This window comes from Amphibalanus amphitrite, unplaced genomic scaffold (assembly GCF_019059575.1).
Source record: "Amphibalanus amphitrite isolate SeventyFive unplaced genomic scaffold, NRLGWU_Aamphi_draft 000007F_arrow, whole genome shotgun sequence".
NCBI classification, from domain to species: Eukaryota; Metazoa; Arthropoda; class Thecostraca; order Balanomorpha; family Balanidae; genus Amphibalanus; species Amphibalanus amphitrite.
Genome location: NW_024881503.1, coordinates 357,059 through 372,107, shown reverse-complemented (window position 1 = coordinate 372,107; position 15,049 = coordinate 357,059). Strand labels below are relative to the sequence as shown.

The 15,049-nt window shown below is 46.9% G+C and overlaps 1 protein-coding gene across 3 annotated transcripts; it reads left to right on the top strand.

The window, feature by feature from the left end:
• Nucleotides 1-4,921: 4,921 nt before the first annotated feature.
• LOC122378301 (cuticle protein CP14.6-like) lies at nt 4,922-13,079 on the top strand. Of its 3 annotated transcripts, none has more exons than XM_043359212.1 (3): nt 4,922-5,063; nt 5,544-5,719; nt 5,953-6,428. In XM_043359212.1, exons 1-3 carry the CDS (start codon nt 5,055-5,057, stop codon nt 6,272-6,274), a joined length of 507 nt encoding a protein of 168 aa, XP_043215147.1. In that variant the 5' UTR covers nt 4,922-5,054; the 3' UTR covers nt 6,275-6,428. The 3 variants fall into 3 exon arrangements, with proteins under 3 accessions (XP_043215147.1, XP_043215165.1, XP_043215156.1); XM_043359230.1 differs by lacking the exons at nt 5,544-5,719; nt 5,953-6,428 and adding exons at nt 12,192-12,367; nt 12,591-13,079 and having other exon boundaries at nt 5,024-5,063; XM_043359221.1 differs by lacking the exons at nt 4,922-5,063; nt 5,544-5,719; nt 5,953-6,428 and adding exons at nt 11,806-11,858; nt 12,192-12,367; nt 12,591-13,079.
• Nucleotides 13,080-15,049: the final 1,970 nt, after the last annotated feature.

Here is a 15,049-nt window from a genome sequence, read left to right as displayed (position 1 = left end):
GAGTCTTACAGTGTCTGGGTCAGCGGCCATCGTCACTCACAGGGACACACTACACAGTCTGGTTCGGGTCACTGAGAAATACGCAGGCAGGATCAGAGATGACTGCTAGTGGCAGGAGCAGTAAAGCACTTATCTTTTTATCTTTGCATCGTTTTATTACTCTTAGATGGTCTGTAGCCAAGAGCCTATCTATGTAGTTATACTTGAGAATAGCAGTGAATTGAGAGTAGCAGTATCAGCAGTGATGCTGCCGTTTAATGACATTTGCTTTTTATTGCTTGTGATCTTTGTTTCCAGGTCAGTGCGATGTTCTGTGGGTCAGAATCTATTTGGGATAAGATGAATCTCACCCAAGGATAACTATGATTTCCTCTTGGCCGGTGGGACCCCTTGCATCTTGATTACGAGTTGAGTACGATTACGATGGAATGGCCTACCATTGCAGCATTTGAGAACAGTGACCAGGGTGGTCCTTATTTCATAAAATCAGTGACAAGGAGATAGAGATAACTAGGAGAATCAGGTGACCAGGGATGACTAGCACCACTGACCAGTGACCGATCTGCGGCTGCATGACAATCTGTGAACACCACTAAGGTGGTCCCGCCGTACCTCGCTCCGGCGCGCGGGGGCGGTCTGGCGTCCAGTATTGTTCGCAGTTTCGTAACGCTCCCGCCGGGAGGGGAGTGTCTGGCCAGCCGGCGCTGCCCGGTTCGGGGAAGGTCACGGGGAGGAACCGCCCTGAAGCAGTGTCCACACCGGCTAACCGGTAATCTCCTCATGTATCTAGAGCAAGTCGGCCACATTAGCCGTACTTGGGCGTGCTGGCTGCGTTGGATGAGAGGTGTTAACAGATTTTCCTGGTTTGAGGTTTCGCTTGCGGCGGATTAGTGAAATGTGACCAGACTGTAAACGGCTTGGATGCTATCTTTAACCGGTAGATAAGATCGCTAAACAGGTCTGATACCGTGCTGCATTGATTCATTTAGAATTTGAGTAACGCATGTTACAAATGAACCCATTTTTATTCATTCAGGGTAATAGAGTTGCAGAGCTACTGAGCAGCTCCATCAGAGCAGCTCCATACATCAGGTGTCGAGCTTGGCTAATAATTCAGCGCAAGAAATTTCTTTTCAATCTGAGTACGCTGTAAAGGTATAAGGCAAGTTTTGGCTACAATTATGCGGTGGTTTTTCATTGTAGGCGGATTCACTGACATATTTGAACCAGGAAAGATCGCCTAGACATTAACGACTTGCAAAAGTGTGAAGGGGCTCTAAAACACCTATGGTTTTAAGATTAGTCTACGTTTTACGTTTTTGTGTTTTGATATTATTACGGCTTTGGCACAGTTGTTGACTCGTTGTTTTTCGATCGGAACACATCAAGGCGGGGGCAGGTGAAGGGGCGTTTTTTACGACCCTTTCTAGCTTGACTCATGTGCCACGTTGAAGCACGCAGTAAACGGCATTCGAGAAGGCTCTAAAAAAATCATTGCGTCGTTTATTAGCTTAGATCAACGGTCAGCCCAACAGTGGCCGTCAAAGGTCACATTCTCACGTCTGTCAAGACAGCCTCAGATTCAGATTCACTTTCAGAATCACATTCGGACCCCCTTAGATTTTCATAAAAACTGGTCCATGGGTACAGTTTTGGACGCTGATTCCAATGGTGAAGTCTGTTTTTCGCCACATATTATACTTTGGCCCCTAGAGGCATTCAAAGTTTTTTTGGGGCGAAGGGGGACCCCCTTAGATTTTCATAAAAACTTGTCCATGTGTATAGTTTTGGACGCTGATTCCAACGGTGAAGTCTGTTTTTCGCCACATATTATACTTTGGCCCCTAGAGGCATTCAAAGTTTTTTTGGGGAAGGGGACCCCCTTAGATTTTCATAAAAACTGGTCCATGTGTACAGTTTTGGACGCTGATTCCAATGGTGAGGTCTGTTTTTCGCCACATATTATACTTTGGCCCCTAGAGGCATTCAAAGTTTTTGGGGGCGAAGGGGGACCCCCTTAGATTTTCATAAAAACTGGTCCATGGGTACAGTTTTGGACGCTGATTCCAATGGTGAAGTCTGTTTTTCGCCACATATTATACTTTGGCCCCTAGAGGCATTCAAAGTTTTTTTGGGGGAAGGGGGACCCCCTTAGATTTTCATAAAAACTGGTCCATGTATACAGTTTTGGACGCTGATTCCAATGGTGAAGTCTGTTTTTCGCCACATATTATACTTTGGCCCCTAGAGGCATTCAAAGTTTTTTTGGGGCGAAGGGGGACCCCCTTAGATTTTCATAAAAATTGGTCCATGGGTACAGTTTTGGACGCTGATTCCAATGGTGAAGTCTGTTTTTCGCCACATATTATACTTTGGCCCCTAGAGGCATTCAAAGTTTTTTTGTAGCGAAGGGGGACCCCCTTAGATTTTCATAAAAACTGGTCCATGGCTACAGTTTTGGACGCTGATTCCAACGGTGAAGTCTGTTTTTCGCCACATATTATACTTTGGCCCCTAGAGGCATTCAAAGTTTTTTGGGGAAGGGGGACCCCCTTAGATTTTCATTAAAACTGGTCCATGTGTACAGTTTTGGACGCTGATTCCAATGGTGAAGTCTGTTTTTCGCCACATATTATACTTTGGCCCCTAGAGGCATTCAAAGTTTTTGAATGCCTCTAGGGGCCAAAGTATAAATGTGGCGAAAAACAGACTTCACCATTGGAATCAGCGTCCAAAACTGTACACATGGACCAGTTTTAATGAAAATCTAAGGGGGTCCCCCTTCGCCCAAAAAAAACTTTGAATGCCTCTAGGGGCCAAAGTATAATATGTGGCGAAAAACAGACTTCACCATTGGAATCAGCGTCAAAAACTGTAACCATGGACCAGTTTTTATGAAAATCTAAGTGGGTCCCCCTTCGCCCCAAAAAACTTTGAATGCCTCTAGGGGCCAAAGTATAATATGTGGCGAAAAACAGACTTCACCATTGGAATCAGCGTCCAAAACTGTACACATGGACCAGTTTTTATGAAAATCTAAGGGGGTCCCCCTTCGCCCAAAAAAAACTTTGAATGCCTCTAGGGGCCAAAGTATAATATGTGGCGAAAAACAGACTTCACCATTGGAATCAGCGTCCAAAACTGTACACATGGACCAGTTTTTATGAAAATCTAAGGGGTCCCCCTTCTCCCAAAAAACTTTGAATGCCTCTAGGGGCCAAAGCATAATATGTGGCGAAAAACAGACTTCACCGTTTGAATCAGCGTCCAAAACTGTACCCATGGACCAGTTTTTATGAAAATCTAAGGGGGTCCCCTTTCGCCCAAAAAAAACTTTGAATGCCTCTAGGGGCCAAAGTATAATATGTGGCGAAAAACAGACTTCACCATTGGAATCAGCGTCCAAAACTGTACACATGGACCAGTTTTTATGAAAATCTAAGGGGGTCCGAATGTGATTCTGAAAGTGAATCTGAATCTGAGGCTGTCTTGACAGACGTCACATTCTCCCTATTTTGAACTTATTTGACAAACCAGCGCATAGCTTCTTAGCTCATAGAGCTGGAACATCGGGGAAAAGGCACACTATATCCTTTCTCGCATTTCAAATTGGCACACGAGAACCCTTCGAATGCCTTTTTAGGTCAATATGAGCAAGCAACGTGCCTCCGCTGTGCTTTGAGCACGTTAAGTATGCCTTGGAGCGTAAAGTATGGTGAGCTAGACTCTTCAAAAGATTTATGCTACTCCAATGCTCTCCAATGTTTCTCGCAAGACTGAAAATAAAAAGCACGTTTTAATTACCTTCCATTCCAACATATCAATTATGCAATAATGTAGATGAGACTTAGAGCTTATGTCAGTCCATTCAATCGGTGGGAAAGGTACAATCGCAATTGGGGTTTTCGTAACAAATTAACGTGCCGAGGAATTTGTTCGTGATTTGATAATATCCACAGAGATGGTATATTTCAGTCTAAGCACAAGACCACGGAGCAAAAACCGAGATGTTTCTTCAGATGTAAATCCTAAGAGAAAAAAAGGGTTTGCACAATTATGAAAAGTGTAGTAATTAGGTGCATACCTACCTGCTGGTTACAAAACCGATGAAATGCTGCAAAGAAGTGCACCACACCACTAAATGGCATGTGGGTGGTTCATTCAAAGTGCCCAGCTCAGGTAACATCGAGAATGCTGCATTGGCGATCGGCATGGTTTAGGAGTCACGATCGACTTTCAAAACAAACTGGATTTCAGAAACTGTAGCTCATATCGCAGAAACACTACGAATGGGTGTCGGCTTTTGAGTCCGTTGATGAAATGTTTCACCCGCTCGGTGGGGATCTAAGCCAACATTGTCATGGTGGGGTGGGTGGGGTGGAAGAGGGTTATTACCATAGGTATTTGCCACAGGTCATTCAAGAGGGCGCCGGTGGCTCTTGCTGGGCTCCATCGAATCATCGATCTTGGGGACTCGGAATATTCTGGTCTCTGGAGGGGCGCCTTTAAACGTTGGGGGGGGGGGGGCTCAAGTCTTCATTGGGGGGGGGGGGGGAGGCTGGAGGACATTGGGGGAGGGGCCGGGCCCCCCAAGGAGATATAAAGTTCCACCCCTGCTAATGTCAAAGGTGTAAAAAGCCAGTCAGCATTCATACAGCAGGTCCCCTTCGGCCATTTTTGATCGAAAACGCTGCTTACGGAAAAATTGCAGAAAATCAGACTGCCAATCTTCAGACCGTATCTTCAACCGTAGGTACACAAAAGCATGGCAAACACAATGGCAATCTGGATATTTCCAAAATATAAATAAAATGTCAAGATCTAGAGATTTTCTAACACAAAGCCTCTGCTGGCTTCTTCAGTACTCTTTAGAAAACATGGCCGCCTGACCTTGTCCGTGTAAAAGTGTAGTGTCTCGCGGGAGGGTCGGATGGACGAGGCTCGCCAAATGTCGACTAACCAGTCGTGACCGGTATATAAGACCGGCTGACCGGTGCAGTGGACATCATTCAACCACTGCAGCTCGCAGAGTACACATCCTCTCAACAGCCAACATGAAGCTGGTGAGTAAAAATGACATTGTTTTTCTGTTGTGGATGAATAGCAGTTGGAAAAGTTTTGACGTTTTGCAAGCATTATCAATACTATTTTCATTTGCTTTCTAATTTAGTTACCCCTTCATTAGCCAGTTCATTTACTTTGTTTTGCTTGCATGTTTCTTGCATAAAAAAATGTTCGCTTCAATTTACCTGCTTGGTTACCTGCTTGGGAATATAATACGGTGTTTTAGTTTCATTGGTGCCTCTCAAATGTGGCATATTGATGTTTGGAATGGGATTTTAAATTTCTGCCATATTATTGATCATTTTCTTTTTAATTTTACATGTTTATCAATGTAAAAACTACCATGCAAAAGTTAAAACTAATATGATGAATATCCCGAAGATATATCGCTTTGAATACAATGAAAGTATGAAAGGACATGTTTATTAGTGGATTGCGCTTGGAACGGAAAGTGTAGTCATACGGTAATATTTTTTCAGCTTCTGATTGCCGCCGTTGTGGCCGTGGCCGCTGCCGACCGGCCTGCCCCGAGGGCCTACTCTGCCCCGGCCCCGCCGTCCTACTCTGCCCCTGCTCCCCCGCAGTACGGACAGAAGGTCCCCCAGATCCTCTCTCAGCAGTATGACCTCAGCGACGACCAGTCCTACGACTCCAGGTGAGTAAAAAATTAGTTTTATATTGCATGCATTATTTGGAGTTAATGTCGAACTGAAAGGTTACTCTTTCAGGTGCGTTACGACTTACGAGGCGTATCACTGTAAACTTGTCCTTCATTAAAATTGAATGAAGCGTGTGATATGCTTCTATTTTTGCGATGCAACATAAAATGGCATCGGTACTAGCTTAAAAATACTGCGAATGAAAATTTTAACGATATCTTTCCCACAGCTTCGAGACTGAGAACGGCATCTCTGCCTCCGAGTCTGGCAAGCCCGTGGCCGGCTACGGCAGCGAGCCCAGCTACGCTGTCCAGGGACAGTACAGCTACACCGACGACTACGGCAACACCTACACCGTCACCTACACGGCCGACGCCAACGGCTTCCAGCCGCAGGGTGCCCATTTCCCGACGCCCGTGCCCACCGAGTACCCGACCCCGCAGGTGCCGGTGACCCAGGCCAGCTACCAGGCGGCCCCCGCCCCTAGCTACCAGGCGGCCCCCGTCCAGCCCCAGCCCCAGTACCAGGCCTACCAGCCCAGCTACCAGTAATTTAGCTAATCGTATTTATTCATCATCTTCACCGCATTCTAAGCCCGAAGAATACGCTTATGAGTCCATGTATTTATTGTGATATTGTTGTAATTCGTACATGAAGTTCCAGTGTTTGTCCCATGTCCACACAATACATGTGAACTGCAATGAACTGTTTTGAACTGAGACGGGAAACAATCATTGAGATGAAGAATGAGGGGATGTGTTGCTTTGAAGCTCATTACGAGCAAACGCGAAGCACGAAGCGAGTTCTTAAACGGAGAATAATAAAAACGCCACCAAAAAGAAAAAAAACGCAAACGAACCGTTCCAGGGTCTGCTGGGATACATATTTGCCTCTTCAAGGTGTGCGTGTCAGACAGCAACTCAGAAATCAGCGACTTAAAAACAGCGACAGAAAAACTGTGACTCACTCAAAACAGCAATCCCATTTTGAGCGACCTCTGGAACAGCGACTCGCACGGTTGGGCGATTATCTAAAACGGTGATCCGTTATAGAGCGACTTCAGATGAACAGCGGCTATTCTAAGCTATAGGGAGATTGGGAAAGCAAAAATTGACGATTCCTTGCAATGCAAATTTTATGTAAAATCCACTCGTTTCGCGGAACACGACATTGTAAAACACTCTTAGATATCCCATTCCCGGTGCAATCAGGTGGAAACTAAGCAATTAATTTGTCCTGAAAAATCAATGATGTCACCGAAAAATCGCTTATTATTATCGAAACGAATGAACGACTGAGTTGAAATGAACCGTTAAGCATGTTTCGAAATATATTTGTGTTATCTGTGATATTTCAGTTAATAATAATGCGAAACGAGTGCATTTTACATAAAAATATGCTTCGCAAGAAATCTGCTTTTCCAATCACCGTTGGCTTAGAATAGTCGCTGTTCCTGTGAAGTCGCTCTATTACGGATCGCCGTTTCAAACAATCGCTCAAGCGTGTGAGTCGCTGTTCCAGAGGTCGCTCTGAACGCGGTCCATGAACTTTGAATGAGTCGCTGTTTTTCTGTCACTGTTTTCTGTCGCTGTTTTCGTGTTTTCTGAGAAAACAGAAAACAGATCGCTGTTTTCTGAGTCGCTGTTGGAGATGTCAGCCCTCTTCAAAGCTTGACCACGACATTCGTGCTCAGAATTATTCTGAACACGAACGTCGTGGTCAAGCTTTATACCTAACTATATGGATCCCAGCAGACACTGGAACGGTTTGTTTGTGTTTATTTCTTTTTTTTTGCGTAGCGTTTTTCCTTTCCAACAAGCATTGTCCTGTTCCTCATAATTGTTGGTGGTACCCCCACTGCACTGCATAATTGTTGGTACCCCCAATGATAAACAAGTGCCAGTTTGGTTGGTGCCATTGTAACAACTCGGAAATTGCTGGATCAATTTCGCGACAGAAGAAAAAGGACTGGTACAGTACCTATTGTGCCCAGCACATCTTTGGATCCTGGTGATGACCTGATCATGGCAAAACTATGGCATGCTAGAAAAGAAGACATCTCATTATTGAATTGACACTTAGCTCAATTTCATTTGCCGACATTAGGCAAGTAAGTACCTAATGTCTAGGTGTTTATATGTTATACGATATATGTATGTAAGATATTTTTGTTAATCTTTGTTGCCCACATTTATTTTACCCGTTGTGAAGGTTTACGCTTATAATTGACAAATGGGAAATTAGTATTATTCCGGTAAAGCAATGCTGTTTTGGTGATTTGTGCTGTCGGTAACGAAGCGATAGTATTCAACGCCATTATTGAAACTCGGCTCTCTAGTAGCCGTGCAGGGACCAGCATCGGGGCCCACATCGGGGCCCGCAGGGGCCGGTAGGGAATCGCAGAGGACGGCATGAGACGCCTAAAGTTCAGTACCTATTGGGCCACAGAAGCCAAAACGGGCCCTCAGAGTCCGATGTTGGACCCCCCAGAGACCGGCGTTGGACGGCACTATAGGCCAGCGGAGGGCCGTCAAAGGCCAGTATGGACCCTCAGAGGCCGACGATGGCCTTCAGAGGCCGGCATTATAGGCCCTCAGGCCAGTGCGGGACACCCAAAGGTCAGTCTTTGGTCCTGGAGACCAAAATGGCGCCATCAGAGGCTGGTGTGAGTTCCTCAAAGGTGGATTTGGGCCCTCAGAGGCCAGCTTGGGACCCTGAGAGGCCAGTTTGGGGGCCTTAACCCTCGCCGGCCGAGGGGGGGGGGCGGGTGCCGCCCCCCCCATAGGGTTTTTTCGCGATAGCTCCGAACACGTTGGCGATAGAGAGCTGAAACTTGGCATACCTGACCTTTGATCCAAGCCGCATCTTTTGACACCAACCGCATTTTTGGGTCAGGTCAGGTCACTGACCTATGACGTCATAAGTGAACCTCTGCACGGTCTTCAGATGTCGCAACTTCGCAACGCCCTCACTGCCAGAGGAGATGTCACAGGGAAATGAAACTTGCAGGATCTAGTATCCATTATGAGTCCCACAACTTGTATATCTCGGATTTTTCCTAAAGGTCATATGAGGTCAGGTCATTTTCGTGACCTCACCATTATAAGTCAATGGGGGAAAAATGAAAACTGCTATGCTGGCGCCGGGAACGATCTCCAACTATCTCAAGCACACAGAATCGTGATTTTATGCACTCCTTGCAAGGTTAGATGCGTCACTTTTGCAATGTTGACCTTGCGTGACGTCATTTATGACGTCATCAAGGTCATATTAGTTTTTCGTCAATAACTCTTGATCAGATTGAGCTAGCGAGTCGGGAAAGCCACCAATGGACTCAGGAAGACGTGCCGAATCGAATGATATGCGACATGACCCCTTTCGACCAACTTCGTGACCTGGGGGTGCTGACCTGACCTTGACCTGAGGTCAACACCCCAAGTTGACCTGACCCGGACAAAAAGTAGATCATTCGACGCGCCTGAGCGAGACGAACACGATGCTGCCAAAATCGGCGCTCTGCGGCCGTTTTTTGCGAAGTTATTCACCAAAAATTGAACCGTACCTTGGGGCACTTGACCTGACCTCAGAGGTCACCGGTTGACCTAGGACCTTAAAATCGGGTACCAATCTCTGCGTCTCGTAACGGCGCACACGCTCGTTTTTTCCGCGACGCGCTAGCTCCACCAGGGGCGAAACGGCGAGGGGGGGTCGTACCCGCCCCCCCCCCCCCTCGGCCGGCGCGTATGTAGAAAACCAATAGGTCCGGCGAGGGTTAACCCGCGCACCGACGGGGGTCTGCGCCAACTTAGAACCGACGGGGGGGGGGCGATTGACCGCCCCCCTGAGATCTCGAGAATGAAGCAAGATAGAGACAAGCGGTAAACGGCATGGGGTACGCACGGACGTCTACAATTTTTTACCCAGTTCAATTTCAGGACAGGTCAAAGATGACGTCACAGGGGTAAAAAAGTCAAAATGGCGGCGCTAGATATGAGGAGAGTTTTCCTCGAATAACTTTTGAAGTGGCCAAGCTAGGAACAAACTAAAGGGACTATCGTGATCCTCTTGTCAATCCCACATCGACTGATATACATATGTGTGGAGGTTGACCTCAAAAAGGTCAAGGTCAAAGGTTGACCTCAGGTCAGCTGACCTCAAGGATCATGTATATCATTCGATGCGCCCTGACGAGCTGGACACGATGAGACCATCCGCGTGACTGTATCTTGTTCCTGTGAAGAGTTATTAGCAAAAACCCTTTGGTGACCTTTGATGACGTCACATGACCTTACAGTTTCCCAAGAGCAAAAAAGGCCTCAAGGTAGTCAAGGTAATCACGGTTGATCGTATATAAGGTCATTCATGGCATATTGGGCCATTCCGACGCGTTTTAGTGGAAAATAAACAGGGAGTTGATTTTCCCCCTTTGACTTATAATGGGGAGGTAAATTGACCTGACCTTAGGTCATCGATATCAAAATTCCGAGATACACAAATTGTATATAGGTACTAATAAACTCGTTACATCCTGTGACTTTTAAAGGGTTCCGTCATCTACTGTAGATCTGACGCGGTGACAAATTTGCAAAAAAAGTGATTAGTGGTTGGGCCATTCGAAGTAACCTGGTGACCTGACCTTGAAAGTTAGGAGGTTCAATCTTGCACACCATGTGTCAAATTGTTGAAGAAAAAGTCATGCAAAATTTCACGGCGCTACGAGCCGTGGTTTTTGCGCTATTCACGAAAAAAAGCTCAGGGTAGGGGGCATTCAACGGCCCCCCCTCCCCAGTCGGTGCGCGGGTTAAAGCGCAGTGTGAAATCCTCAAAGGTCGAATTGGGCCCTCAAAGGCCAATGTAAGCCCTCACAGGTCAGCGTGGGGCCCTCAGAGGCAGGGACCAGTGCGATTCACGCAAAGATGGGGTAGACCACATTGGTCCAATTTCACCCAAAGGTGATGGCCCCATTTTTGGTCTTTAGCCCCCTCCCTTTGAGCGAAGCCACCAGAGGCCAGTTTGGGGCCCTCAGCGGTCTGTGAGGCCGTCAAAGACCGGCATGGGCCATAATTGACCTGTGTGGAGCCACTGCAGTCCGAGTGGGGCTCTTGAATTTCAGCATGGGGCCACGTCGATGCTCGATAGCGACTAGTGATGTCAATTACGGAAAATCGGAATACCGATACCAAACCAAATACCAACCAAAACCATGGGGAAATACCGAAACCAAACCAACTTGAGAAAATGAGGGCAATACCAACTTTTTGCCGATTTCTTGGCCTCTTATACATTAGTGAGGGTTCATGATAACAAAATACCAAACACATTACGATTGAAATACCAAATACCAAGTTGGTATCGGTTTGGTATCGGTATACCAAAAAGGTGGTATCCGATTGACATATCTAATAGCGACCCTCAAAGGACGGTATGAGACACCCAGGGGTCAGTCCTGGGCCGAGAGACCGAAATGGAGCCCCAAAAAACTGGTGTTAGACCCCCAGAGACCGGCGTTGGACCTCACAATAAAACGGAAGGCCCTCAAGGGTCATTGTGGAACCCGCTGAAGTCGGTATGGGCTCTCAGAGGATGGTATTGGACCTTCAGGTAAGTGCAGGGCGCTCAGAAGCCAGTGTAGGGCCCTCAGAAGTCAGTGTGGAGCCCTCAAAGAGCAGTATGTGGGCCAGAAAAGCCGGTAAGGGGTTTTGAGCCTCCGAATAATCGACCAATATCTCTCTACGCCCGCGACGCAAACTAGCTGTCGATAGCGGGGGGGGGGGGGGCAAATGATATGATGGCCCCCAGATATGTCTTTGGAGGAATGACCCTGATGCCCCTTTGCGACCGCCAGTGAAATCTTTCTGCATACAGACCCTGATGCCCCCTTGCGACCGCCAGTGAAATCTTTCTGCATATTTCTGTAGCCGACCCTGAAACAGTATGCACAATTCGTCAGGTTATCTAGTCCGCCTGACCTTGTCCGTGTAAAAGTGTAGCGTCCCGCTGTAGTGTGGATGGGCGAGGCGCTTGCCACTGACCAGTCGTGACCGGTATATAAGACCGGCTGACCAGTGCGGTGGACACCATTCGACCACTGCAGCTCGCAGAAATCACACCCTCTCAATAGCCGACATGAAACTGGTGAGTAGAGAGTATTCCATCATGCATTTTTTATTTTAATTCTTTGTAAAATGCAATTGGCGATGTCGTTCGAACAAAAACGAAACTTCAGAATGTCGATGTATGATACAGAGTATTTGATGTCCAGTGATACGTTCAAGTTACTTTTTTCGTGGGCATATCATTGTATTATCATTGCATTACATTTTTATTGTGTTGTCCAATTTAGTTTTATTTTGACTGCATTCCCAAAATGCAGTTTCATGCGGATTGCTCTAGGTAGAAAAACAATCGCTAAAAGACATCAATTATGCTGGCATTGCAATTTGAATTATTTGTTTTCCTTCATTTCAGCTTCTGATTGCCGCCGTTGTGGCCGTGGCCGCTGCCGACCGGCCTGCCCCGAGGCCCTACTCTGCCCCGGCCCCGCCGTCCTACTCTGCCCCTGCTCCCCCGCAGTACGGACAGAAGGTCCCCCAGATCCTCTCTCAGCAGTTTGACCTTCGCGACGACCAGTCCTACGTTGCTAGGTGAGTAGAAAATTAGTTTTATATTGCATGCATTATTTGGAGTTAATGTCGAACTGAAAGGTCAATCATCCAGGTGCATTACGAGTGTATCAGTAAACTTTTCTTTCATTAAGAGTGAATGAGGCGTGTGATATGCTTCTAGTTTTGCGATGCAACATAAATTGGCATCGGTATTAGCTTAAAAATACTGCGAATGAAATGTTTAACGATATCTTTCCCACAGCTTCGAAACGGAGAACGGCATCTCTGCCTCCGAGTCTGGCAAGCCCGTGGCCGGCTACGGCAGCGAGCCCAGCTACGCTGTCCAGGGACAGTACAGCTACACCGACGACTACGGCAACACCTACACCGTCACCTACACGGCCGACGCCAACGGCTTCCAGCCGCAGGGTGCCCATTTCCCGACGCCCGTGCCCACCGAGTACCCGACCCCGCAGGTGCCGGTGACCCAGGCCAGCTACCAGGCGGCCCCCGCCCCCAGCTACCAGGCGGCCCCCGTCCAGCCCCAGCCCCAGTACCAGGCGTACCAGCCCAGCTACCAGTAACTCAGTTGGCTGTTAGGTACTTTATTCGTTATATCGATTATCGACAATACGCTTAAAAGTCCATGCATGTAATGTGATACAGTTTTGTGTGGTAATCGTCTGTGTGTCTCCTATTTCAACACAAATGTGTGCACTTCTGTATGTTTAATATATCAACCCAATGTGAATTAACAGTGTCTATAGTACACGGGGGCGGAGAGGGGTGATCCGTTCGACCCCTGCCGTTCGGCCCCTGAATGACAGTTTCGCAGAAAAAAACGAGCGTGTTGCCATTGGTTACCGAGAGGAAGCCGATGATACACAATTTTAAGGTGCTAGGCCATTGGTTGACTTTCCAGGTCAGGTCAATGGCCCAAAAGTCGGGAAAATCGGGCCCTGCTAGAACTTCATAAAGTAGGGTTGTTATGGGCATCTTCGGGGTGCTGTTTCATGCTGTTTCCCGAATTTCATGTTAGTCTTGCTCAAAGATGGTATCGTCATGCATTCAGGCTAGGTCGGGTTAGGTCAGGTCAGGTCACGCAGGAGCGTCCTGCCGGCTTTCCATAGTACATAAGCATCACCACTACTGAGAGCCTCGTAACATGTTACGTAGGCACCAAAATGATTTCTTAAATGTTCAAATTGGTGCCATTGCTAAGCTCGAAATCGGCTTCAAAATAACTTACGAACATGTAAAACTAAAAACAAAAATGAGCCAAGGTTATTAACCCTCGTATTTGTCCGGCCGGATGGATCCTCCTCGTGTTTTTTTTCGCAAATAAGTAAATAACTCATGCAAAAAAAGGGCCGATCGCGACAAACCTTTCAGTACCCTCGAGTTGCTCAATTTTACACCTAACTTGATAATTTAATGACCCTGACCCAAATGACCTTTGTCCTGTGACCTATTTCTCGAGACAATCTTTGTCCGGATCGCGATCTTGCGTATGTCATCGCACATTATCCGCGTGATTCCAATATTTTTGTAATTGTAAACGCTCCAACATGTGAAATGATGTTGGTCCCATGCATTACGGTGGGTGTCAAGGTCACGTGTGATGGTCACTGGTGGTCAGGTCAATAACATTGACCTTTGACGACCTTCGTTCACTTTTCGAGTTTGCATATTTGTTAGGTAGTTTTTGAAGCTGATTTAGAATTTAGCATCCATTTGAACATTTACGAAATAGTTTTAGTGCCGTCGTCGTAACATGTTACGATGCCGTTAGTGGTGGTTGACATCTGTAATTGATAGCCGGTAGGACGCCTACTAATTGACCTGACAGCTGAGCTGACCCGACCTGGCCTTAATACATGATTATGAAGACATCTTCTGTGATCAAAACTAACATGAAGTTCGTGATCAGCGCCGCAAAAAAGCCACAACAGCTTTAATTTACGAAGTTCTAGCAGGTCCCGAACTTCCCGACTTTTGGATCATTGACCTGATCTGGAAGGTCATCCAATGATCTGGGACCTTAAAATTGGGCATCATCGGCTTTCTCTCTGTCGTCACGGGCAGCACGCTCGTCTAGCTCCATGAGGGGCCGAATGACGGGGAGGTCCAACCCAACCGACCTCCCCCTACACATAAGACGGAAAAAACGCCGCACACACCTTTGACCTGACCTTCAGGTGAAGTTCACAACTACCATAAGGCATTGCACAAACATCATTTCACATATTAGAACGTTTACAATCACAGAAAGACTACAAACGCGCGGATAATGTGCGCCGACATATAAAGACGAATCGCGATACCGGACTGACATGGCCTCAAGAAACAGGTCAGAGGTCAAAAGTCATTTGTACCAGGGTCATAAAATTTGTAGGGTAGGTGTAAAATGATTCAACTCGAGGGTGCCTAAGGTGTTGTTGCAATCGGCTGCTTTTTACTGGAGTTATTCGCGAAATACCAAGCGCGGGGATCCGTTCGTCCCCCTATACATGAGTGCGAGGGTTAAGAGGATATTACAGAAAAACGAGCGAGGCTCTGTAGTTCTCCAGCAGCACTGCGCGGGCCAATGGTCTATGATCGCGATCATCATGACAGAGCAGCCTCGGGAAATGATAATCAGCTCCAACCTGTACCTAGTTTCCTGAAGAAACACTTGGCATAATCATTAATCAACTGATAATACGGGCTCCTGCGAGCTAC

Bases quoted from the DNA above. Each gene is read 5' to 3' on its own strand.
- LOC122378301 (XM_043359230.1), top strand. The intron at 12,368-12,590 runs GTGAGTAGAAAA...TCTTTCCCACAG, and splicing joins GACCAGTCCTACGTTGCTAG to CTTCGAAACGGAGAACGGCA.